This window comes from Canis lupus, chromosome 9 (assembly GCF_011100685.1).
Source record: "Canis lupus familiaris isolate Mischka breed German Shepherd chromosome 9, alternate assembly UU_Cfam_GSD_1.0, whole genome shotgun sequence".
Classification (NCBI taxonomy): Eukaryota; Metazoa; Chordata; class Mammalia; order Carnivora; family Canidae; genus Canis; species Canis lupus.
In genome coordinates this window covers 5689095-5714313 of record NC_049230.1, presented here as the reverse complement: position 1 = coordinate 5714313, position 25219 = coordinate 5689095, and the positions used below count along the sequence as shown (strand labels likewise).

Sequence of the window (25219 nt, the reverse complement as noted above, 5' to 3'; positions counted from 1 at the left end):
GTTTCCTAAAGAGTGCAACCAATTTTTATGGGTCCTTAGCTTCCAGTATGGCGGTGTCTGTGAGCAGCCCCCGCCAGAGGTTTGCTGAGAAGATAGGAGAGGAGAGAGGATTCTCAGGGTAGAGGGGAGGAGGGGGTGCATACGAACAAATGTTCGAACACCTGGAACATTCCCTTGGCTGCCAAGGGAGAAAGAAGGCTAGACCAATTCCCTCCTCCTTCTCATTCCTCCAGAATGGATGGGCAGCTGTCAGTGGAGAGCTGGTGGGGAAGTGTTTGGCCCCGAGGGTTTAACTGAATCTCCGGAGCCCCCTGGTGGTGAGGGTGGATTCTTGCCTCAAAGGGGCGCGGGTGGCTGAGCTGGCTGCTCCACTTGGCCTTGGTCCACTACAGATGAACTGGACAGGAACTTCACAAGCCAGATGCTGTCATCCTTCCCATCCCAGCATGGTGACCTGGGTGCCCCTCAGAACCCTAATGCCAAGGCTGCCGGGTCCCGGAAAATCCACTTCAACTGGCTGCCCCCTCCTGGCAAGCCAGCAGGGTACAGGGTAAGGTGGGAGGCAACGAGGGAGGTAGATGGGGAGGCCTGGTACCCAATGGGGACATGGGCCACCTGAGGCCAGAGGGCCCCTGAGAGGGCAGAGAGGGTATGCTCCACCCTAGGGGGCCAAGCATAGGTGGACAGGGGCTCCCCTATCTGCCTGGGGAAGAGGGAGGACCCATCCCTGAAGTTTTCAGACATTTGCCCTCTTTCCTGGTTTTGTGGCCCCCTCCACTCATCCAGGAGACACCCCAGTTCTGCCCCAGGCCTACTGTGTGAACCTGGCAGGTCCCCAACCCCTCGGTGTTCCATCTGTGCAGAGGGGACAATAAGAGAAGCTCTGGCACTTGCCGCTCCCCACTGACCAATTCCTCCCCCGGGGGCAGGTGAAGTACTGGATCCAGGGTGACTCTGAGTCCGAAGCCCACCTGCTTGACAGCAAAGTGCCCTCAGTGGAGCTCACCAACCTGTACCCATATTGCGACTATGAGATGAAGGTGTGCGCCTATGGGGCCCAGGGCGAGGGCCCGTACAGCTCCTTGGTGTCCTGCCGCACGCAGCAGGAAGGTGAGGCTTCACCACCTCTGTCTGTCCCCGAGCTACCCTGATGCCAGCCTGCCCAATCTGCCCCCCTCACCTGCAGAACCCCACCCTCCCCCTGCAGCTGCTGACAGCTTTCTTCTTGTATGGCCCCCTTCCTCCGCCAGTGCCCAGCGAGCCAGGGCGGCTGGCCTTCAATGTCGTCTCCTCTACGGTGACCCAGCTGAGCTGGGGTGAGCCAGCTGAGACCAACGGCGAGATCACGGCCTACGAGGTCTGCTACGGCTTGGTCAACGAGGACAACCGTAAGGACCTGGACTCCCCACCCCCCAACCCCTGGGGACAGCAGGAAGGGGAGGGGGCAAAGAGCAGGAGGGAGGTCATGCCACCCAGGTCGGCGGATGAACCACAGATGTCCGGTTCCCTGAGGCATCGTGAGATTTGTGGTCAGGTTTGGGTTAACCTCATCCCAAGACCAAGCCCAGAAACTCACAGGGCAGGGGGGAATGGGAGGTGTGAGTTGGATGTGCAGTGAGCTCACAAGTTCAGGAGTACCTTCCCATACAGCCAACCAGGGTGGCTCATTTCTGCACGGTTCTCTTAAGGCCAAAGTAGATTTACCAGATTTAGCAAATTGGGGATATCCTGAATTTCAGATAAATAATTTTTTTTAGTACGGCTCGTGTAACATTTTATCTGGTAGCCACGAGGCCAGAGTGCCTGGAAGCACTGTTTCTTCCCAGTCTTAGAAGGGAGGGAACGGTGGGCAGCTTTGCCAATTGCCAAGATGAGAAAGTGAGGGAAATGAGTTCCATATCTCACCTGGTGCAGAGGCCTCCTCCTCGTGCCCTCACTTCTTCTTGGGTCAGTCCCAGGGATGGGGAGCTCACCACCTCATACAACCTCTGGACCTTAACATGGGTCAGGCTTAGCACTCCTGGGGGTGGCCCAACAGGGCAAAGGACAGCAAGATTATTCTAGACTTTGGCTCATTGCTCTTTACCAGACAAGCAGACTACATACAACCTCGGCAGCCGCATCACCCCTCTGGCACATTCTGGGTTTATAACACCTGGTTCACCCATGACCACTATTAGGAAGTGTCCTCTGACCCTGCCTTTAATCCCAGGAGTGATATGTATCCTATCAAAAATTCATCCTCGATCATCTTAGGCATGGCTTCAGGCTGCTGAGGTCTCAGCTATGTGCTGGATGACCTTTCTGGATGAGGGCATCAGCACTTTGGTGGGTGCCCCCTCCCCCTCTCTCACTAGGTAACGAGATGTGAGGGGTGAGCCGAGAATCAGTGCCCATCTTAGCAGCTAGAAACCTCCCCCAGGTTGATGGGCCTCCATAAGTCCATTCTTTTTAAGCATGGGTGTTATTAGGTATCATCTTCCAGAACCCTCCCTGGGACCTCTTTGGAGACTGGGACCTTCTGCCTCCAGTCTTTTGTGCCTTCTCTGGTTTCCAGAAGGCTTCCAACATGGCAGCCTTCCCATTGTATCTGGGCCTAGACACCATAACTTGCTCTTAACAGGAGCCACTTTCTCCTTTCTCCCAGGGCTGTGTGTCTGCCCTTCTAGACGTGAGCACAGGAGAGTTGCTTGGCTTCTGCCCTCTGCTGACCTGACACTGCTGGGCCTTCCTGCACACCCTTCACTCCTCCCCAACTCCCTTAGCTCTCACGAAACACAGCTTTCCTGAGCCCACCCTCTGCTCCAGGCCTCGCTCCTATGACCCCATGGCAGCTGTGCTGGGCGCTGGGATGGCTCTGCTTTCAGCACTCGGGGTTTGGTTGTGGACAATGAGGCACAGGCAGCCTCACCACTAGAGTGCACACCTTGGGTGCAGGCACCCTGGATGCAAGACCATGTACCAATCAATAGAGGTGACAGTGGGGCCACCTCGAGCCCTGTCCTGGCTCTGCCAGTTAAGGATGAGCCCTTCGGAGAGTTGGTGACACTTCTTTGAATGCTTTGCCTAGGTTCTCAGGGGCTTGGCACGCCCCGGGAATTCCATAGCTGCTTGCCCCCTGCCTTGTTCTTGTGCTCTGTCTGGGAAGTAAAGGGCTGAGCACCAGGCTGCCACATCAGAGGCAGGGCTGGGCCAGGCAGGAACCTCGAATGACCCATCTGAGGTGCTCTCCCTGCCTCAGGACCCATCGGGCCCATGAAGAAGGTGTTGGTGGACAGTCCCAAGAAACGGATGCTGCTCATTGAGAACCTGCGGGAGTCCCAGCCATACCGCTACACGGTGAAGGCGCGCAATGGGGCAGGCTGGGGGCCCGAGCGGGAGGCCATCATCAACCTGGCCACCCAGCCCAAGCGGCCCATGTCCAGTGAGTGGGGCGGGGGGGATAGGGGAGGACAGGAGGCCGAGTCTGGGGCCCTGGCTCACTCCTTCCCACTCCACAGTCCCCATCATCCCGGACATCCCCATTGTGGACGCCCAGTGTGGGGAAGACTATGAGAGCTTCCTCATGTACAGTGATGACGTTCTACGCTCCCCTACTGGCAGCCAGAGGCCTAGTGTCTCCGATGACACTGGTGAGTGGGTCTGGGATCCCTGAGAGGAAGCCCCAGGTAGGAGGCGGGGCTGTCACTGGGGTCCAGAGAAAGCAAAGCAGCCAGAGCCTACCATCTGGCAGCACCTTATTGGCACTGGGTACCGAGGGGACAAAGCCAAAGTGGCCCACATGCAGTCGTGTGCACGTCTGTGTAGAAGCGCAGGCAAACACTTGCTTGGAAGTAGGTGCACACAGGGTTGTGTATGCTCACGCACATGGGACCATATGGAAACACAGCCTCGCACCTGGAAGGCTGTGTCACGGAGCCAGGACAGTCAGGCCACCTCCCAGGAACAAGGCTATGTGGGAGGAGGCAAGCATGGCCCAGGAGCCCAGAGCCACCACCTGGCCTGTCCCGGGTCCTGCTCCTCCTCCCTCCTGATTCCCCACAGTGTGGGATAAAGGGCCCTCGACTGGACTCCCTGGTATCAGTTTTAGCTCTGGCTCCACTGTGGGCCACCACACGAACTGCTCACCCTCTCTGTGCCTCAGTTTTCTGATCTATATGTAAAACCAGATACCGATCATAGAATGCCAGGAGTCAGCATCCTCCAGGATTTCTTTCTTCCATCCATGCCTTGAGAGGGCTTGGGCTTAAGGAACCCAAGGGTCCTGGGGGGTTTGTCGGTCTGAGAGAAAGAACAGGAGGTAAGGATCAGGTGCCCAAACTCAGCTGCTAACACTACCTGTGCTAACACTCTCTGTGGCTTCTGGAACTGTCCCGGGGAGACAGGCAGGGCAGAGAGCACTCTCTCCAGTACACAGGTAGGAAACGGAGGCTCCAGGCAGGAGACCTCACAGCTGGTGACAGAGCCAGGGCCACCCCTGGGGGCCCGATCCTCAGCAGCTGCAGCCCGGGCTGCCCTGGCTCACACGGAGGGGCCCCTCTTCCACCTCGCGGGCCGCGGGCCGAGGGTCCCGCCTGTCGCCTGCTCCGCGACCACGTGGCCCGCCCCGCTCCCCACCCCGGCCCGCGCACTAGGATCCCGGAGAGCCCGAGGAGCGGCTCGCTCGCTGGCCCCCGCCCCGCCGCCGCCCGCGCCCGCCGGCGGTGCCAACGCGGCCCTTCGTTGTTCCCAAGGCGGCGGCTGGAAGTTCGAGCCCCTGCTGGGGGAGGAGCTGGACCTGCGGCGCATCACGTGGCGGCTGCCCCCGGAGCTCATCCCGCGCCTGTCGGCCAGCAGCGGGCGCTCCTCCGACGGCGAGGCGCCCCGGGGCCCCCCGGACCACAGCGCGGACGCGGGCGCGGGCGGGGAGGGTGGCGGCGCCACCCCCGGAGGTGACGGGCCTGCCCGCGCGCCCCGACCCCGCACCCCTGGGCTGCTCGCTTGCTGCCTGGGCCCGCCCGGCCCCCGGTGGCCAGGCTGCCCATCAAGGCCCCGGCTGAGCCTGGGGAGGTGCCACCGCGCAGGCAGACCCCCAGGGCAGGCGGTCGGGCTGTCCTCAAAACGCACAACATCGGAAACCTGTGGAGCCCAGGGGCAGGCCCTCGTACCCAAGGAGACCCCTCAGAGGCCTGAAGGGACACAAGGGCAGGCATTTGGGCTCCACCCCACCCAAGGCAGGGCTAACCGCGAGGGCAGTAGGCATCAGAGGTGCTCAGACCAACTGCGCTGGTATCCTGAGGGCCAGGGGACACAGGTGGCAGGAGCCTGTGTGGCCCCTCGGGCTCGGCCAGGAACATTGAGCCTCTGTCCCTAGTGGGCCAAGGGAGGCTGGTTTTCTTTGTGCCAAGGCCATGCCCCAGAAAATAGGTAATCCTAGAAATTCCCAGGGCCACAGCCTGCCCCATGGGGCTCTGGGTCCGGTACAGGTCTGTGCCAGTGACGCTGCTCTCCTCCTGCAGAGCATCTGGTGAACGGACGGATGGACTTTGCCTTCCCGGGCAGCGCCAACTCCCTGCACAGGATGACTGTGGCCAACACTGCCTATGGGACCCACCTGAGCCCACACGTGTCCCACCGGGTGCTGAGTACATCCTCCACCCTCACGCGGGACTACCACTCGCTGACCCGCACAGAACACTCCCACTCTGCCACGCTGCCCAGAGACTACTCCACCCTCACCTCCCTCTCCTCCCACAGTGAGTGTCTGCAACCAGCCCTGCCTCCCCCGACGCTTCCTCTCCAGCCCCGGGAGCTCAGGGTACTGGCCCCGCTGCCCATCCTCCAGCACACACACACTTCCTGCCCTCTCACTCCTGTTTTGTCCTGCCATAGGCCTCCCTCCCATCTGGGAAGAAGGGAGGAGCAGGCTTCCGCTGTCCTGGGCCCTGGGGCCCCTGAGTCGGGCCCAGATGAAGGGGTTCCCTCCCTCTGGGAACTCACAAGACACTATAATCCTGGCTGGGCAGCCAGCAGCGCCCTTTCGGGGCCCAGGTAGTACAGGGGTGGCCATGCTGTTGTGTCTCCACAGCTGTCCTGCTCCATCTGTCACCCATCTGCTCATTGCGGTCACTGCCCGAACCCAGCATCTTACCCCTCATTCCATCCCCATCACTGCTGATGCCTAATATGGCCACTGTCCCTTGGGGAGGGGGGTGCTGGGCTGGGGGAGGAGAGGCAGCAGGCTGTGGAGGGGGCCTGGACAGGGTGTTGCAGGGGGAGCAAGCTGCCAGGCCAGCAGTCGGCAAAGACGAGACAGCCGCAGGAGGTCAGGGGATAGAGGCAGCACTCCTGCCCAGAGACCCTGGACACAAACTGACCACAGCCTCCTGTCTTCAGACTCCCGCTTGGCCCCGAGTTTGCCCAACACACCCACCCGCCTGGTGTTCTCAGCACTGGGACCCACATCTCTGAAAGTGAGCTGGCAGGAGCCACAGTGTGAGCAGGTGCTGCAGGGCTACAGCGTGGAGTACCAGCTGCTGAACGGCGGTGAGGCTCAGCTGCTGCTGGCGGCTGTGGGGCGACGCCTTGCAAGGCTCGACCCTGTGTTGGGACTCATGGGAGCATCCAGCCGGACAGGAATCCACCCAAGCCCCTTGAACAGGACGATCCCCACCAGACCTTCTGAGGGTCTCACTCCCATGCTCCTCACTACCTCCGCTCTTCTGAGTCCTCATCCAGCCCCCTGGGCCTCTCTCCTGGTCACTCTCTCTGCTACATTTTGCCTAACAAGGCTTCCCTGGCTTAGGGACCCAGGGCTTCTGCTGGCCTGGGAGATACCTTTGTGGGAGCTGGGAAGTGGTGCTTCCCTGGGAAGACAAACCCACAGCAGCTTGACTTGGGCCCATAAACAGCCAGAACGTAGGTGGGATTTTAGGCTCCACTTATCCTCGTAGTGTACATCCTAAACAACCAACCATAGCATACAAGGCTGATCCCACCTGTTCCCAAACCACAGCTAATCCTGGTGAGTGACAACCAGGTCTTGGTGGCAACCTAGGGAAGGGGTGGTATCAGGACAGGGGTGGGAATCACACTGTTCCATTGTCTCCCCCCACCTCCATCTCCAGGGGAGCTGTATCGGCTCAACATCCCTAACCCCAGCCAGACTTCAGTGGTGGTGGAAGACCTTCTGCCCAACCATTCCTACCTGTTCCGCGTGCGGGCCCAGAGCCAGGAAGGCTGGGGCCCAGAACGCGAGGGCGTCATCACCATTGAGTCCCAGGTGCACCCCCAGAGTCCACTCTGCCCCCTGCCAGGTGAGCTGCATCCCCACCCCATGGCTGCCCCCCCCCCCGTGATGTCTCCTACTCACCTACACACCGACACTCTTGTTCTGCTGCCTGTAGGCTCCCCCTTCACTTTGAGCACACCCAGTGCCCCAGGCCCACTGGTGTTTACTGCCCTGAGCCCAGACTCCCTGCAGTTGAGCTGGGAGCGGCCACGCAGGCCTGAAGGGAACATCCTTGGCTACGTGGTGACCTGTGAGATGGCTCATGGAGGAGGTACCCTGCCCCCAGGTCAGGGGTGGCCAGGGGAGAGGTGGAAGGGAGCCACAGACACTAAAGGCATCTTCCCTATCCAGAACCAGCCACATTCCTGGTGGATGGGGACAGCCCCGAGAGCCGGCTGACCGTGCCAGGCCTCAGTGAGAACGTGCCCTACAAGTTCAAGGTACAGGCCAGGACCACCGAGGGTTGTGGGCCAGAGCGTGAGGGCATCATCACCATTGAGTCCCAGGATGGAGGTACGGTGCCTCGCCCCTTCCTTACTCCTACCCCTTCTCTGGCCACTTCACTCGGCACCAACCCTGACTGGCCTCTCTACCCACACCAGGCCCTTTCCCACAACTGGGCAGCCACCTCGGACTCGTCCAGCACCCACTGCCAGGCGAGTACAGCAGCATCACCACCACCCATACCAGTACAACCGAACCCTTCCTACTGGGTGAGCTGCTGGGCAAAGGATCTGGCTCTCCTGCGGGGCGGGGCGGGGGGGGGGGGGGGAGGTGACAACGAAGAGCTTGAGCTCGGGAAGCAGGGGCCTAAGCAGAGTCCTTCAGTGTTTCTTCTGCTGTAGATGGACTGACCCTGGGGTCCCAGCGCCTGGAAGCAAGTGGCTCCCTCACCCGCCACGTGACTCAGGAGTTTGTGAGCCGGACACTAACCACCAGTGGCACCCTCAGTACCCAGGTGGACCAGCAGTTCTTCCAGACCTGATCCCCCACCACCACCCTTACCCAACAGTGTGCTGGAACCTGGGTCCCCACCCTGCCTCCTCTCCCTGGCTCTGCCTCAGCTACTCCATCCTTGGATCCCCCTCCCCCCGCAGCCCAGCGCACCCACAATCGGATCACAGGACCAGCACCTCGGGCTACAGAGCAGAGGGAAGGTGTCCTCTGGGGGGGTATGAAGGAAGCAGAGGTCCCAGAAGGCCCTTCTGGCTGCAACTCCCCTACCCCAGGCCCCAGCCCATTTGTGAGTAACCAAGGAGTGGGCACCAGTATGACAAGGGCCCAGCTTTGTTTGGCACTTAATAAAAGATTTTGCTACGGCTTGGCTCTGCCCTGTCTGTTCCTCCAGGGAGTGCCTGTGCAGAGCAGGGCAGCGGTCCTGACACACTTCTCTGATACCCAAGCACACACCCACCTCTAGAGGCAGGCGGGTATCATGGTGGGAGGCACAAGTTTATTGAGCACCCAGATGTGAGGGCAGATGCCAGAGCCCCGGAGCTTCGTGACTTGCTGCCTGGCAGGCCCCCTGCCCAGCGGGTGCCATCCTGGAGGAGTGCCTCACCAGTGCAGCACCTTGGCACCATCGGCTGCCTGAGAGAGGTAGAAGGTGGCGGTACCACTGTACTGCTCCTACGGGAGAGGCAGGTGGGGTCTAAGCATGGCAGGGCCCTGGGAACCCGTCTCCATCCCTCCTGCCCCCGGGCACCCACCCACCCACCTGTATGTGCTGCATGACCTGGGAAGTGAAGGAGGCTTCCAGCAGGGTCACAGTGCAGCCGCCAAAGCCACCACCAGTCATGCGGCTGCCGTAAACCCCAGGTGCTGAAAGCGCAGCCTCCACGAGCTGGTCCAGCTCAGGACAGCTCACCTCGTAGTCATCCCTGCAGAGAGGACACAGGAGAGGGTGGGCCTAGGACAGGCCCCACCCTGCCCTGGGCTCCACCTGCGCCCAGGCTCCACAGGCACCCAGGCGTCCTCACCTGAGCGAGTGGTGACTCTCTACCATGAGGCGACCGAAGGCTCTGTAGTCTCCGCGGCACAAGGCAGCTGCCGCCTGGGCCGTGCGCCGGATCTCACCTACCACGTGCCGTGCCCGCCGGAAGCCTTCCTTGCTCACCAGCTCTCTGCCCGCTGGGGAAGGAAAGGGGTCAGCAGACCCGCCACCCACCACCTCTGAGCCCCTGCAGACGTGGGGATGGGGGCAGCAAGGCGGTGGGATCCTGATTGTGACAAAGCTGCAAACAGAACCTTGTATTGGTGACTAAGGTTCAAGGCCTCCCTTCCTTGAATATAAAGTGGGGCACCCATGTCACTTCAAGTGCGGTAAGCATGGAGTGAGAGAACACATGGGGGGAGCTCCCATCCCGGCAGGGTGCCTGGTGCACAGCAGGCACCCCATCAGCAGCAGGGTAAGCTCCAGACTCTTGTCGTTTCTGAGGTGAGGGAGATACGTGCTGCCTTCAAGAGCCCACAGCAGAACAAGAGGGAGACGTCCTCCCACCGCTGTTTACACCAGGCATCAGTGCAGCCTCCAGGGGCTGGGGCTCTAGAATTGGGGGACAGCCCAGGCAAAGGTCAAGAGGCAGGGCATAGGGCACGCCAGGAGCAGGCCGTCCCGCTGGCTAACGCTAAGGTGGGGAGAGCAAGTTGAGTGGATGACGACACCCTGCATGCCAGGGGGCTCTGCTACTTCATTCTGGGTGCCACAGAGGTTTGGAAGCGGGGACAGGCTGGAGCTGAGCTCCAGTGGATAAAATCGACTGCCCTGGGTGGAGAGCTGGAGCTGGGAGAAGTGGGCACCAGGAGCCAGGCAGCAGCTGTTATGCGCTCAAAATACGAGGGGCCTGATGTCGGGGAGGAAGGGATGGAGGGGTCAGAGATCAGAGATCAAGGTGGGAGGGGCAACAGTGAGGACACAGGGGTGATGGAGGTCTCAAGCCCGAGTGACAAGGGTAAGAAATAACAGGCAAGGGGAAGTCAGCAGGGGAAGCCTACAGGGGAGGCGGGATGAGGAGTTCCGCTGGGAATCAGGTGGAATCTCCAGGACTGCAGGCAGAAATGAGGGTAGGTCCCAGCCGGGAGAGCAAGGGGCTGCAGGCTCTAATCTGAGTCCTAGGTAGAGCAGTGGTGGCCAGTGCTGTGCGCAGAGGACGAAGCCTGGGGCAGGCACATGCAGAGAACCAGAGGTGTGAACAAGCAGGCCAGTGGCCACTCATGGGGAGGGAGTGCAAGCTGTTGGTGTGTTGGGGGTGTGTGTGGGGGGGGACCCTGGGAGAGGCTGCTGTGTCTAGTGGCTGGGGAAGGGGGTGGGCCAACTGAGAATATTGAGAAATGAACACAGATGACAAAATGGGGGCCATTAAGCATTACGTCTTCTCCCAAAATTGGTACAGGAAAAGAGACTCAATTTTAGAAGGGAAGAGAACTGTCCATGTTTCCAAGCAGAAGGGGAAGAGCCAGGCAGAGGACAGGAAGGAGGCAAAGTAGGGCTTCTGGCACAGGACACTCTGAAGAAGGCAGAGGGCGGCACTGGTCTGCAGGTAGGGGAGACCCCCAAGGAATGGTGGGAAAGGGGTGCAGTGGAGAGGAGGGAGAGCCACAGTACTCCAGTGTGAAAACCTCTGCCAAGGTCACCTGCAAAGAGCAGGTGGGACAGGTCTGAACCTGACAGTTCACCGAGAGGGACCAGACAGTCCTACAGAGCTGGCCAGTGTTCCTGCAATGGGCACTCGCACACTGCCAGGGAGGGCACAACTCCCAATGCCAGCAGCCCGTCCCCGAGGCTGAGAGTACAGGCTAGGGGGCCAACCTGGCTGGTTCGAGTTTCAGAACTGCCACTTACTATGGACCCCTCATCTAAAACAGAGAGAAGAGGGGGCCCCTGGGTGGGTCAGTTGGTTGTCTGCCTGCCTTTGGCTCAGGTCATGATTGTGGGCTCCTGGGGTTGAGTCCCACATCAGCTCCCCACAGGGAGCCTGCCTCTCCCTCTGCTTATGTCTCTGCCTCTCTCCATGTGTCTCTCATGAATAAACAAATAATCTTTTAAAAATGAATAAATCAAAATAGTATCCTCTCCACAGAGTAAGGGAGAATGAAGCGATATTGATCTGGCCTTCAAACTACTAAATATACTATCTTCTTGGCCACATGTATCAATAACTTTTCAAATACATGTATCTTTTGCTCTGCAATCCTGCTCCTCAAAATCTAATCCTAAGAAAATAACAAGAGAGGGGCGCCTGGGGGGCTCAGACAGTTGAGTGTCTGCCTTAGGCTCAGATCATGATCTCAGGGTCCTGGGATGGAACCCCATGTAGGGCTCCTTGCTCAGCTGCTTCTCCCACTCCCTTTTTAAAATCTTAAAAAGGGCAGCCTGGGTAGCTCAGCAGTTGAGCATCTGCCTTTGGCTCAGGTCATGATCCCGGGGTCTTGGGATCGAGTCCCACGTCGGGCTCCCTGCATGGAGCCTGCTTCTCCCCCTGCCTATGTCTTGCCTGTGTCTCTCATGAATAAATAAATAAAATCTTTAAAGAGAGAAAAAGAGAAACAAGTGACAATACTACATCTACTAAACTTTGAAAATACAGATGTACAAAAACATTGGAGGAAAATATGCTAAAATGTGAGCAGCAGCTATCTCTGGGTGCTGGTCTTATAGCTCATTTTATTCCTCTGTATTTTTCTCTACCACCCATAGTGGCACCGTAATCTTAGTAGAAAAGCATTAGATTAAGGGGCGCCTAGGCAGCTCAGTTAGTTAAGCATCTGACTCTTGATTTCAGCTCAGGTCTTGACCTCGGGGTTTTGAGTTCAAGGCCCGCACCGGACCCCATTCTGAGTGTGGAGCCTACTTTAAAAAAAAAAAAGAAAGAAAGAAAGAAAGAAAGAAAGAAAGAAAAAGAAAAAAGAAAAACACTATTAAGATTTCAAGCAGGGATCCCTGGGTGGCGCAGCGGTTTGGCGCCTGCCTTTGGCCCAGGGCATGATCCTGGAGACCCGGGATCGAATCCCACATCAGGCTCCCGCTGCATGGAGCCTGCTTCTCCTTCTGCCTGTGTCTCTGCCTCTCTCTCTCTCTCTCTCTCTCTGTGTGTGACTATCATAAATAAATAAAAACTAAAAAAAAAAAAAAAAAAAAAGATTTCAAGCAGCCCTGCTGAGGTTGGAACCTTCAGTCTGCAGTGTTGGGGGTAGTGCACAGAGTATAGCAGAGGCCCCTGGAGATGAGGGAGGACACAGCAAGGTCAAGGCCACACGCAGGACCCGGCAACCCCCCAGAATACCCAGCCAGCTCTCACCCTCCAGCTCCTCCAGCTGCACCTCCCGAAGGCTTTCCTTGCCCAATGCCCGGGCTACTTCTTCACACTGGCGCCGCCGCAGAGGGTACTCACTGGAGCCCAGGGAGTGGCGCACATTGGAGTTGGTGATGAGCACAGCCAACTTAGGCTCTGACAGTGGCACCAGGCTTGTCTCCAGGGACCTGGCACAGAGTTGGAGTGGGGAGGTGACAAGCCCTTGGCGTGAGACAAGTGTCCGCTTGCCACACCAGGCAGTGGGCATGCTCCACCCAGAAACTCCTGATGATGAGGTGGGAGGGGGCGAGGGGAGCCCCTGACCTGCAGTCAATGAGCAGCGCGTGGCCTTCCTGCCCGAGCAGTGCGATGAGCTGGTCCATGATACCACAGGGCACCCCTGCGAAGCTGTGCTCGGCCTGCTGACACACCTGAGCCCGGGCAGCTACTGACCCTGAGTCTGTGACACAGGGTAAGGTGGGGAGGCTGGCACAGCCCAGGAGGGCGTGTAGGGGGTGGAGGGGAGGGGCAGCAGCAGCTCCAACAACACTCCAAGGAGATAGATTTCCACCCTCCTCCCGAAGCTCCAACCGCCAGGAAACCTCGGGGAAGGAGGGTTGGATTGGGGGCTGGGATCTAGGAAGTACCTGGGCAGAGCTGCTGCAGGAAGGTGTACGTGGCCACTTCCAGGGATGCGGAGCTGGACAGCCCACCCCCCAGGGGCACTGAGCTGACCACCACTGCACTGAAGCCAGGGAGGGGGGCAGCTGGAAAGAACGGGTGGTGGTGAGATGGGCCGTATGGGCAGACAGGCCCACGAAGGGCATGTGTTTCGGTATGAAGGGAGCCAACTACCTGGTAGCTCCTTTCGGGGATGCATCTCAATTGTCAGAGGCCACCTTGGTCCCACTACCCTTAAACCTCCCACCTGAGGTTCCTGGGACACAGTCTTCCTAACTCTTCTTCTGGTTTACAGCGCTGGAGGCCAACAGGCTAGGGTTTGAATCCTGGCTCCTCCAATCATAATGAGCAGCTCAGGGCAAGTTCTGGAACCTCTCAGGATATCAGTCTCATTATCTGTACTACGGAGATACTCTTTCCTGCAAGCTATCCCGTGGTGGATTAGCTGAGCTAATGAGCTTTGTAGCTGAGAGGTGGTCCTCAGAGCACTAGTGTGAACTTGACCCAGGCCGAGGCCCCATACCTGGGTAGTGCTGAATCACTCCCTTGACATAGTTGGCCCAGCGGGGGGTCCCAGGCTCCAGTGATCGCTGGGCTGTAGGCAGTGGAAACTGCAGCCGCCTGGGTTCATCAGCATCCTCAGAGGTGGTGAGGAGGGAGACAAGGCCATCTGCCCGGGGGCTGCCCACCAGCACGGTCACCAGCTCCAGCGCCTGGTGGGCAGGAGAGACAGGGAGTATGTAAAGCTTCTGTCCGCCGACCAAGGGATGGGGCCATACTAAAGTTCTGAGGAATGAAAGGTTTCAGATTCCTTTTGAGGCACAACAACAAAGAAACAGGGGGTGTCCTGGGGAAGAACCTCAGTGCTGAGTTGGCCCTGAGGGCTTGGATCCTGACCCTGGGTCTTCAGGGGCAGGGCCAGTGCTGCAGAAGTATAGATCTGGACTCTGCCCTGAACATGGGCTCCCCAGCTGTGAGGCAACCAGGAGGAGAGCTCGAAAGGAAACGAGAATCAGAAGAGCTCCAACTGATGCCTTCCCATTTTGGGGGTCTCCGGCGCGCGGTACCCACTCACTTGCCAGGCTGCACCAAGTGGAAAGAGCCGCAGGCTGAGAGCTGGGAGGCCTGACTCTAATTGCAGCCCCACCACGACTAGCTCTGTGACCTCAGGCAGATCACTAGCCCTCTCTGGGACTCAGTTTCCTCCTCTGTAAGCGGAGCCAGCTGGGCCAGGAGACGTAGGGCTAGTTCCCCCCAAGCCTGCGGCTGGGGCTTCTGAAGAGCCCGAAGTGCCCTCTTCCGCATGCTACGTCGGGGCCCCACAAGCTGATGGTGAGGATGGGCGGTCCACAGAGGGCAGGCTAGAGCCAAGAGGCGTCGGCACACCCCCTCCGAGCTACTTCCTCGCGGGTCCCCCGCTTCCTCCCTTCCACCGTGGGAAATACCCCGGCCCCGGGCCTCTCCCACGCGCCGGCGCCCCCAAACTCCGGGGCGGCCGCGCCACATCCACGCAGGGGCCAGGCACCCCCCCGGCGCTCGGCCGGCCCTGCCCCGGGGCGCCCCTCCCGGCCCCTCACCATGGGCAGCACCAGGCCCTGGTTGTAGTCCGTGTGCTCCCCGATCAGGTTGACCCGGCCCGGCGCCGACACCGCCAGCTCGGGCTCGGCCCCGAACTCCTCCCGGAAAGCTCTGCGGGCCTCGGCCAGCAGCTCCCCGGCCCGGGGCGGGCTCGAAGCGGCCATGACGCTCGCCCTGCAGCGCGGCCCGGTCGGCGCGGGATGCTCGGGGCGGGGCCGCGCGGGGGCGGCGCGCATTCCTGAGCGCGCCCCCCGCCCCCGCCCCCGCCCCCGCCGCCCCGCCCCGCCCCGCCCCGCCCCGCCCCCGGCCCAGCCACCTGCCGGGCGCGCGCCGCCGCGTCCCCGCACCCCCCACGCCCCCGCCGCGCCCGGGCGGAGGACTTCGGGCAAGACCGGCGGGTGCCCCCTCGAGGGGGGCCGGGGGGACTGCAGGATCCGGGCTGGCCTTGCGTGGTGGCGCCCGGTCTGTGCTACCCACCCGGGCCGGCCCTGCACCCACCCGCAGTCGGAGCGGCGCGGACCTGGGTTTCCCAAAGGTTCTCCTAGGTCCTAGAGCCCTGTCTCCGTGAGAGGTCATCAGACCCTGATCTGATCCCGGGGCTCTGAGAGGGTGGCCTAGCAAGCGATGTAAACGGAGATAAAAGAAAGCCAAGTTTGGTGGTGATCAGGGAGTCACTTTCTCCGGGCTCCTGAGCTCGACGGGCCCCGCCGGCATAGCTGTTAGCGAGGGAAGACTGAAAAAAGGGGGGCCTTGGACAGCACTGGGCCCAGCCTTTCCTGGGGGGGGAACCAATGGCAGCAATCCCCCTAAGGTGGGACTGTTGGCCTCAGCAGGTGCTTCCTTGGTCCCTCCCGAGCCTTGGACCCAGAGCCTGACACTCACTTACCACGTCCTCTTTCACCAGCCTGCATCCTGAACCTTTAAGCTGGCCCCAACCCCTGCCTGGACCCCTGTCCAGTTGCACCTATATGAAAACCCCGGAGTAGAAATCCTGAAATGTAAGCAGCCTCTTTGGGACTAGGGTGAAGGCTTTGTAGAGAGGTGTAGCCAGAGATAGAGCTTGGGGTCTGCTCAGGGGTTGGCCCAAAACGCAGCTCTGATATTCTTATTGTGATGAGGACACAGTAATGTATAGACTTGTTGAATCATATAGTTGAAGCACATAACACTATGTTATTTACATTTCAGTTTTTAAAAATGCAGCTCTGGAAACTTCTAGAAATAAATATAGGGTTAAATCTTCAGGACCTGGCTGAGGTAGTGGCTTTTTTTGTTGTTGTTGTCGTTGTTTAAAGATTTTATTTATTAGAGAGAGAGCATAGGCAAGGGAGAGAGGCAGAGAGAGAAGCAGGCTCCCCACTGAGCAGGGAACCCGATGCAGGGCTCAATCCCAGGACCCCAGGATCACACAACCCAAGCCCAAAGCAACTGAGCCACCCAGGTGCCCCAGCAGTGGCTCTTTAGACATGACACCAAAAGCACAAGACACAAAAGGAAAACGGATAAGTTGTAGTTCATCAAAATAAACTACTTTTGTGGCCTCAGAGGACACCATCAAGAAAGTGAAAAGACAACCCACAGAACGGGATAAAATATTTTCAAACCATATATTTAATGACCTTGTATCAAGAATATATAAAGAAGGGATCCCTGGGTGGCGCAGCGGTTTAGCGCCTGCCTTTGGCCTAGGGCACGATCCTGGAGACCCGGGATCGAATCCCACGTCGGGCTCCCGGTGCATGGAGCCTGCTTCTCCCTCTGCCTATGTCTCTGCCTCTCTCTCTCTCTCTCTCTCTCTCTCTCTCTCTTTCTCTGTGACTATCATAAATAAATAAAAGTTAAAAAAGAAAAAAATATATATAAAGAACTCTTACAACTCAAAAAAGACAAATAATTGGGGATCCCTGGGTGGCTCAGCGGTTCAGCGCCTGCCTTTGTCCCCGGGTGCGATCCTGGAGTCCCGGGATCGAGTCCTGTGTTGGGCTCCCGGCATGGAGCCTGCTTCTCCCTCTGCCTGTGTCTCTGCCTCTCTCTCTCTCTCTCTCTTTCTCTCTCTCTCTATCATGAATAAATAAATAAAATATTTTAAAAAAAAGACAAATAATTTAAAATGGGCAAGAGGGGCAGCCTGGGTGGCTCAGCAATTTAGCGCCGCCTGCAGCCCAGGGCCTGATCCTGGACCCCTAGATTGAGCCCGGATTCGGGCTCCCTGCATTCAGCCTGCTTCTCCCTCTGCCTGTGTCTCTGCCTCTCTCTTTCTCTGTATCTTTCATGGATAAATAAATAAAATCTTAAAAAAAATAAATAACAAAATGGGCAAGAGACTTGGAAAGACCTTTTTTAAAAGTTTTTTTTATTCACTCAAGAGAGACACAGAGAGAGAGGCAGAGACACAGGCAGAGGGAGAAGCAGGCACCATGCAGGGACCCCAATGTGGGACTCGATCCTGGGACTCCAGGATCACACCCTGGGCCAAAGGCAGGCACTAAACCACTGAGCCACCCAGGGATTCCATGACCCAGCAATTTCATTCCTAAGTGTATATGCAAGAGAATTGAAAACATATGTCTACACAAAACTTGTACATTAATATTCATGGCAGCACTATCCATATTAGCCAAAATGTGGTAATAACCTGGGGCACGTGGCTGGCTGGCTCAGCTGGTGGTTGTGAGTTCCAGCCTCAGTTTGGATATAGAGATTATTAAAGAAAGTAAATTTTTTTAAAAAGGTGGTAATAACCCAAAAAAGCTAAATGGATCAAGATAATGTGGCATGTACAATGATTTTTACTCAGGCATAAAAAGAGTGAAGGCTGATTCATGATACAACACAGTTAAACCTTGAAAACTTGGTAAACAAAGGAAGCTAGTCACAAAAGACCATCAATTGTATGATTCCATCTATATGAAATGTTCAAAGTAGACAAGTCTTCAGAGATAGAAAGATTAATGGTTGCTTAGAGCTGAGGGAAATGGAAGGGATAAAGAGTGATAGCTAAGGCTACTGAGTTCTCTTTGTGGCAAAGAAAGTGCTCTAAAAATTGCCCATAGTGATGGTTGCACGTGTCTGTAAATATGCCCAAACCTCTGAATTTTATACTTCAAATAGGTGAGTTGTATGATATGTGTAATATATCTCAAAACTGTTTTTTTTAAATTTTTATTTGTTTATGATAGTCACAGAGAGAGGGAGAGAGAGGCAGAGACACAGGCAGAGGGAGAAGCAGGCTCCATGCACCGGGAGCCCGACGTGGGATTTGATCCCAGGTCTCCAGGATCGCGCCCTGGGCCAAAGGCAGGCGCCAAACCGCTGCGCCACCCAGGGATCCCTCAAAACTGTTTTTAAAAACTTTGGGAGAGGTACCTGTGTGATTCTGTGGGTTAAGCATCCATCTTTTACTTTCAGCTCAGGTCATGATCTCAGAGTTGTAGGATCAAGCCCTGTGTCAAACTCCGAGCTCAGTGAGGAGTCTGCTTGAGATTCTCTCCCTCTCTCCCTTTCCCTCTGCCCTTCTCCCACCTACACACTTGCACTCTCTCTCACTCTAAAATAAATATATCTTGGGATCCCTGGGTGGCGCAGCGGTTTGGCGCCTGCCTTTGGCCCAGGGCGTGATCCTGGAGACCCAGGATGGAATCCCACGTTGGGCTCCCTGCATGGAGCCTGCTTCTCCTCTGCCTGTGTCTCTGCCTCTCTCTCTCTCTCTGTGACTATCATGAATAAATAAATAAAAATATTTAAAAAAATAAAATAAAATAAATATATCTTGAGATGCCTGGTTGGCTCAGTCAGTGTGTCTGCCTTTGGCACAGGTCATGATCCCAGGGTCCAGGGAGGGAGCCGAACATCTGACTCCCTGCTCGTCAGGAAGTCTGCTTCTCCTTCTACCCCTTCCCACTGCTCATGCTCTCTCTCTCTCTTATACTCTTTTTCTCTCTCAAATAAATAAAATCTTATATATATATAAATAAAATCATATATATTATGATATCATTATATTATATATCATTATATTATATATATATTATATCATAATATATATATTAAAATTTTATTTATTTATTCATGAGAAACACAGAGAGAGAGAGGCAGAGACACAGACAGAGGGAGAAGCAGGCTCCATGCAGGGAGCCCGATGTGGGACTCGATCCTGGGTCCCCAGGATCACACACTGGACCCAAGGCAGGCACTAAACCGCTGAGTCACCCAAGGATCCCCCTCAAATAAATAAAATCTTTTAAAAAAAATTTAAACCTGAGCCACTCAGTTTCCTCCCAAAATAAATAAATCTTAAAAAAAAAACTTTGGGAAATACAACAATTCCAAATTTCATCTGATGGCTTGCTACTTTTGAGCACTCCTCAGTAAAGCATTTTTTGGCACAGACAAAACAAAACAAGACAATGAGTGGCTCCTGGGGCTGGTTGAAATGGGATTAAACTCACAAACCATGCCTTCCAACGGGCACCACTCTTGGAGCAGTGTGGGACGAAGCAACCACTTCTCTGTGAATCCTCTATCTACCTGAGCTCTGACATCCAACGGTCCTGAGCCCAAATCTCTGTTTTGACTATCTGTGATCTGAGATCTGTGTGATTTCAGGCAGATAACTGGACCTTTCTGACCTCTCAGCTGTAAGATAGGGCTAGTGATTCCTGTTATAAAAGAACTGAATGAGCTCATCTTCATATAGGGCCTGGCCCAGCAGCTGGCACTTTGTAAACACAGAATAAATGTCTGCTATTACTATCAGTCATCCATTAATTCAACAGACATCACTGGACTCTCCTGTGCAATTGGCCGGATAAGAGCCCCAGGCTCTCATGCTCTGGGCGAGAGGAAGACACAATCTGGCCCCCTGGGGCTAAGTGCTCTGCTGGAGTAGGAAAGAGCTTTCTGAGTAAAGAGAGAGAGGAGGAGTCCTAATCCCTGTAAAGCCTATACTCCTTTTATTTCTATTGTTTCAGTTTGATTGAAAACACATCCATTTGCCCCATGTTTGTCCTTGGTGTTGTTTTAGTTGTTCTTGGAGAACCGGGTTTCACCAAGGGGCCTGCTCCTGTTTGCTCACTGATGAACTCTGAAACATTGATTTTATTTGGAAGATGTGTTTACTCTCAGTTTTTTAATCCCGTGTAGCATGTTACATGAAATTTGTCCAGCAGGAAGTCTGTCTCTGACCTTTGACCCTCCCTCCCATTTTCCTGGCCAGATATGATGGGATTGGGGTGGGAGGGGCAGGGGATTAGAGATGACACCTTAATGCAGACACTGCATCCCAAGGTCTGTCCTCTTCTCTGCTGGCTGAAAAACTCACTAGTATCAGCACAGCCAGAGCCAACTGTCACGCAGGACTGAGGCATCATGATAGAATTCCCAGGGTCACCCACCACAGGGATACACTATCCAGTGATGGAAGTTCCGCCATGCTGGCCAGAAGCCCAGTGACTGAGGCAGGCCGAGAGGTTGCTGATGCACAAGTGGGTTATTGTGAGGCCTGGCTCCTGACTGAGGACTGGCATTCTAGAAGTTCCTCTTCTTGGGACGCCTGGCTGGCTCAGCAGTTGAGTGCTTGCCTTTGGCCCAGGGAATGATCCTGGAGTCCCGGAATCGAGTCAGGCATCAGGCTCCCTGCATGGAGCCTGCTTCTCCCTCTGCCTGTGTCTCTGCTTCCTTCTCTCTCTGTCTCTCATGAATAAATAAAAATAAAAAAATAATAATAAAAGTGCCTCTTCTCTACTGGAGTCTGTCTATCCTTGTGTCCAGTTCTTAGCCCTTGGATCCTCCCTGCTAGACCCAGGTTTTCTTCATGCAATTGAGGTCTCTGGGCTCCCTGTAGCTCTGACTGCTTGTTGCAATCACAGCCTGGCTCCCCGACGGGACCTGGGTGCACATCTTCTATGCTAATATCTATAGACACCTTCTCCGAAAATGTTTGCTTTCTGCAGATGGCCCATCCTCTCACTCATTCTGGGAGATGCTTTTCTGGTTCTTCCCAGAGGGTTGACCTATCTCCTGATTTGGACCCCCTTGGCCCTTCTGTAATATTCATGATAATAGCTTCTGTAATACGGATAATACTGATATGGAGCTTGCAGTCGCCTGTACTGCAGTGCTGGTTGTTTATTCCCAGGCTGTGTTCTGATTGGCCAGTGCCCTTTACTTCCGTTGTCAAATACTTTTAGTCACCAGGCTTTGCACAGATTATTTCATTAAATCCTTGCAAGCCTATTAGGTAGTAACTGTTTTTATTCCCGTTTTACAGATAGGGAGGCACAGATGGGTAAAGGAACTCATCCAAATGGGACAGCTGGGCCTCAAACCTGAGCCTCGCTGCCCCTGAGCCTGCCCTCTCAGCCACCACCTGGTCCCCCGGAGCATCCTGACCAGCTTCAGCTCCTGCATACTAAGTTGTGAAGACAGAAAGCTCAGATTCAAATAAGGGATTGGGTGAGAGGGGGCGGGCAGCTGCTCTCTGAAGCCACAGCAGCCCGCTTCTACATGGAACACTCCTGATTCGGAAGCTAGGCCAGTAACCAAAGCTCTTGGGAATTGGGCTGATTCTTTGCCACCCATGCCAGGAGCAGATCCAGCCAGCTGTGCTATGGGGCTGCCAGAGCCATCCAGGTTGCTCAGCAGACAAGTCCGGAGCTTCTGCTGTGTGCCAGGCATGACTCCAAAAGCAGGCAGGGCTCAGGCCTCGCTTCAGAGTGCCAGGAGCTTCTTGTCCCTCCCTGGCCTGGATGCTCCTGCTCGGAGGGGCCAGCTTCAGGCATTGTGTTTATTTGGTGCCCTCACCATGTCCCCAAAATTCCTGCCTGTCAGGCTGATGACCACCATGCCAATGGCCAGGGAGAAATCCAGGATGCAGGGGACAGTGTAGGGCCACAGTCATGTCTTCTTGCACCTCGCACTGGTCACTGTAGCTGGTCCAGGCCTCCAGGCTGTAGTGGGTGGGCATGAGGACTGAGACTGCCCAAAGGTACGGTGCTGGGGAGGGGGAGGGCTGCACGCTGGAGCAAGACCCTCAGGCCTATGGTGCCTGGGCCTTGGAACCAACCCCCTGCTTTCCCTCTGCTGATGCTCTTGGCTCAGTACCAAGCAGTAAGGAGCTTATGGGGAAAGGTCCCGAGGCCCAGTATGTCCAACAGAGAAGGCAGGAGGGAAGTGGGGGCTCACGGAGCCTGGGTACCACCTCCACAGGGAAGTGCATGGTCCCTCACATACCCCTCCGCAAAAGGCCACCTAAAGCCCCCTAAGCCCACCAGCCTGCCTTCCCGGAGCCCTTCTGGTCGGTAGTATTGGTGGTCTGAGATGGGCTTCTCCTTTTCTGCCCACCCTCCATTACTGTGTGCATTCCAGACCTGCAGCTTTCAGAACAAGAGCTGGCAGCTGCTGGAGGGAAGACCCAGACCCTGGCACCCTTTCCAAGTCATGTGTGACCTTATAACCAACCCCTCCAGGGACCACAGCCTTACCAAAGCCCCCTCTCCATGGTAGAGGGGGTGACTGCAGAACTCTTCGCTTCCTCCATGGGGAAGGGTGATGGTGTGTGAGGAGGGTCCTCTGGTCAGGGGAGAAGGCTAAGAAATGCTGTTCCCAGGTGTGCCTGACTGACAATCCTGGCCCCTGGCAGAAGCTGGGCATGATGCTCAGGTAAGGACCCCAGAAAAGGCAGGGGGCACATCACAGAGAAGTCCCATGAGTCTGCTTGGAACAACAGTGGTGTGTGGGTGGGACCCCTCACTGCCAGGGGCTACTGGGCAGTTAGCAGAGCCCCTGCGAACAGGCACCTCCAGGAGGGGACGTCAGGCTCTGGCCCTGCCTCACGGCATAACCCTCTACGTGTAAACTCAAACCTGTCCCAGCTGCACCCACCTCGACCAACAGCCTTGCTCATTCCCCACACGTGCTGACAAAGGGGTCAGGGAGCCAAAAGGCCAGCCACCTGGCCCAAGAGGGTACTTTCAGCCTTCTCCCTGGGGCTGTTGTAGGATTTGGGTTAGCAGCCTGGGCAGGCAGTTGGCTCTTCCTTCCTTCCCCTAGCCCTGCCCTCAGGAAGGCAGCTGGAAGGCCAGCTGTTTGTGCTGAAGTTCCTGGCCAAAAGCCAAGCCCAGCTGGATGGACATCCCTGAGCCATGGGACCACAGGGGCAGATGGGACCACCACTGGGCTGAAGGAAGAGGATGTGGGGCCCAGACAAGGCCCAGCCAGTTCAGCTGTGTTCTTCTATCCCTGCCCAGGGCGGGACTGAGGGACATAGGCTGTGATCGCCTCAGTGAGGTGACTATGAAGTGCTTCCAACCCAAGGGATGGGGAAGTAGGGTGGGGACCGGATGTGCAGGGTGGAGACTCAAGACTCTCATGCCTGGGGGACCACAGCACCGCCAGTGAGACAACAGCTGCAGATGGGTGTGGTGACAACCGCACACCTCGCCCTTCTCTGAGGCAGCTAGGCTGACCATAGGTCTGAGGCTCTGATCTCCGGCCCTGGGCTGTTTATAGGCTGGCCTCATCCTTCAGTAACTGAAGGGCAAACCTGTTTCCTGCCAACACAATGGCAGACAGCTAACTGGCTTGTGTCTGCCCTCTACTACCCCACCTGAAAGTGATTCAGCAGGGCCTGCTTTCCAACTGCTGCACAGACCCCAGGCCCAATGCCTGACACCAGGCAAGCAGCAATGCTTGCAAGGAGCCAAGAAGGGGGAACCCTGGAGAGACCACTGTTCAGAGACAGCTGAAAAATGACTGAGGAAATGAATGAGTGGGAAAGAGTTTACTTCCAGTCCAGCTAGCGGGCTCAGAGCTCGTTCCCCTACACTGAGACATCAGTTGGGAGGCAGCAGAGGCCCCTAAGGGGTTGGGGAGGCCTGGCAAGGGGCATGGGGTGGCCCTTGCCGGCCTCTCCCGGACCTGCTTTCTTTCTGGCGGTGTGATGGAGCCCAGTTAAGTCTATATAAGGCAGATCTCTGGAAATATGCCAGGTTTGAAGCGCTTGCCTCCCTAGGTTCCTTTGATACCACCTTAAACTTTGTAAATAGGATGTAATTTCTATGTGTTGCTTAAATCATCCAGTCTACACACTGAACATGAACAGTTCGGGGATGAAGCAAGATACTGCACCGACCCAGCAGCATGGGGCCACAAGTCCACGATTACTTTAAGTGTAACTTGCCAAGCAAGGGAAAGGGGGAGCGAAAGGGGAGACAGGACAAATGTGGAGGGAGAGCAATGGTGGCCACACTCACTGAAGGTGGACCTGGCTCATGGCCAACAATTTACAACCACCTTGGCCCTTCAACTACCTTCTGAAGGGCACAGGACAAGGGCAATGGCTTGCTTCAGAATCTCCTGGTAACCGAACAGAGCCCAAGTCAAGTCCACTGATAGTCAAGAAATGCACTAATACACAGGTTCAACAGGCATCACCTGCCACTATCCTGAGCAAACTGTGACACCTATCACCTTTCAGAATAAGGGTCCTGTCACTACTGAATGCACTTCCCCCACCCCCAGCAAGTCAGAAGGCAACTTTCCAGGCATTTCCCCACAGAAATTTTATTTGTGAAAGAAAGGTTATCAACTCAAATGAAGACCATTAACAAGATCAAATAGTCTCAACTTCAAAAACTTTATTTTTGTCTCATCCATCAAGGGCACAGGATACCTTCATCAGCTCCAGCTTTTGCTTTTCTCCTTACAGATTCTATTCCATCACCTAAACCCCGGGTTATCCTGTGTGGGCAGCTTCCTAGAACCAAAAGATATTTTTGCCTTCTGGGTTAAGTATGCTCAAAGTGTGGAAGCACAAGCTGCACTATTTAAAGCAGCAGATTCCCAGCTGCCCAATAAAACCCACAAACCTCTACATCAGGATGGAGGGAAGATGTGCTGGGGGAGAAGATTCAAGTTTCACCCCATTTGGGTTATCACAGCTAGTAAACTCAATCAACTACCACCACCATAGTGAAGTCTACTTGTACTGACACTGCCAGGTATTCCAACAGCACGTTCCAACGTCGAAGATCACAATGTCCTTCAGAAGCACTATGTTGAGATCACAACTGGGAAGTCACTGTTCCAGAGCTGGTTATGGTGAATCTTCTAGAAAACCAGTTCACATTATATATTCGACTCCACCCTCGTGGCCCCATGAAAACTCAATTTGCCAAAAATCAAGCCTATCCTAGCTTGCCTAAGTCCCTTGAATTTGAAACCAAACTTTGAAAACAAAAACAAAAACAGCTACTTTATTTGGGCACAACTATCTTTCTACAGCTATCCGCTTCAAACACACAGAATGCTTATCTGAGAACCATGGCTCTTGTGCCCATGTCTTGCTGACATCTAGATACTATGCATACAATGGACCATCTCTGGTCAAGAAAACTAGCTT

General features: G+C 55.9%; 2 protein-coding genes across 5 annotated transcripts in view; one reads left to right on the top strand and one right to left on the bottom strand.

Moving 5' to 3' along the window:
• Nucleotides 1–8591, top strand: part of ITGB4 (integrin subunit beta 4) — a 30045-nt gene extending 21454 nt beyond the window's left edge. Inside the window, exons 28-40 of one of the 4 annotated variants that reach the window (XM_038546580.1) lie at nucleotides 393–550; nucleotides 930–1110; nucleotides 1251–1388; nucleotides 3242–3424; nucleotides 3501–3632; nucleotides 5499–5735; nucleotides 5872–6030; nucleotides 6376–6525; nucleotides 7107–7295; nucleotides 7386–7541; nucleotides 7622–7783; nucleotides 7873–7983; nucleotides 8116–8591. In XM_038546580.1, coding sequence (XP_038402508.1) covers nucleotides 393–550; nucleotides 930–1110; nucleotides 1251–1388; nucleotides 3242–3424; nucleotides 3501–3632; nucleotides 5499–5735; nucleotides 5872–6030; nucleotides 6376–6525; nucleotides 7107–7295; nucleotides 7386–7541; nucleotides 7622–7783; nucleotides 7873–7983; nucleotides 8116–8255 — 2096 coding nt within the window. In that variant the 3' untranslated portion in view covers nucleotides 8256–8591. The remainder of the gene's footprint in view (nucleotides 1–392; nucleotides 551–929; nucleotides 1111–1250; nucleotides 1389–3241; nucleotides 3425–3500; nucleotides 3633–5498; nucleotides 5736–5871; nucleotides 6031–6375; nucleotides 6526–7106; nucleotides 7296–7385; nucleotides 7542–7621; nucleotides 7784–7872; nucleotides 7984–8115) is intronic. The other 3 variants (XM_038546579.1, XM_038546582.1, XM_038546581.1) reach the window with 3 other exon arrangements.
• Nucleotides 8592–8709: 118 nt separating this feature from the next.
• On the bottom strand, nucleotides 8710–14994 carry GALK1 (galactokinase 1). Its single transcript, NM_001003104.2, is given in 8 exon segments — nucleotides 8710–8899; nucleotides 8988–9150; nucleotides 9250–9400; nucleotides 12568–12749; nucleotides 12886–13021; nucleotides 13209–13328; nucleotides 13766–13955; nucleotides 14820–14994. Coding segments are annotated over 8 exon segments (1179 nt in total). The 5' UTR covers nucleotides 14985–14994; the 3' UTR covers nucleotides 8710–8827.
• Between the last annotated feature and the right edge of the window lie 10225 nt (nucleotides 14995–25219).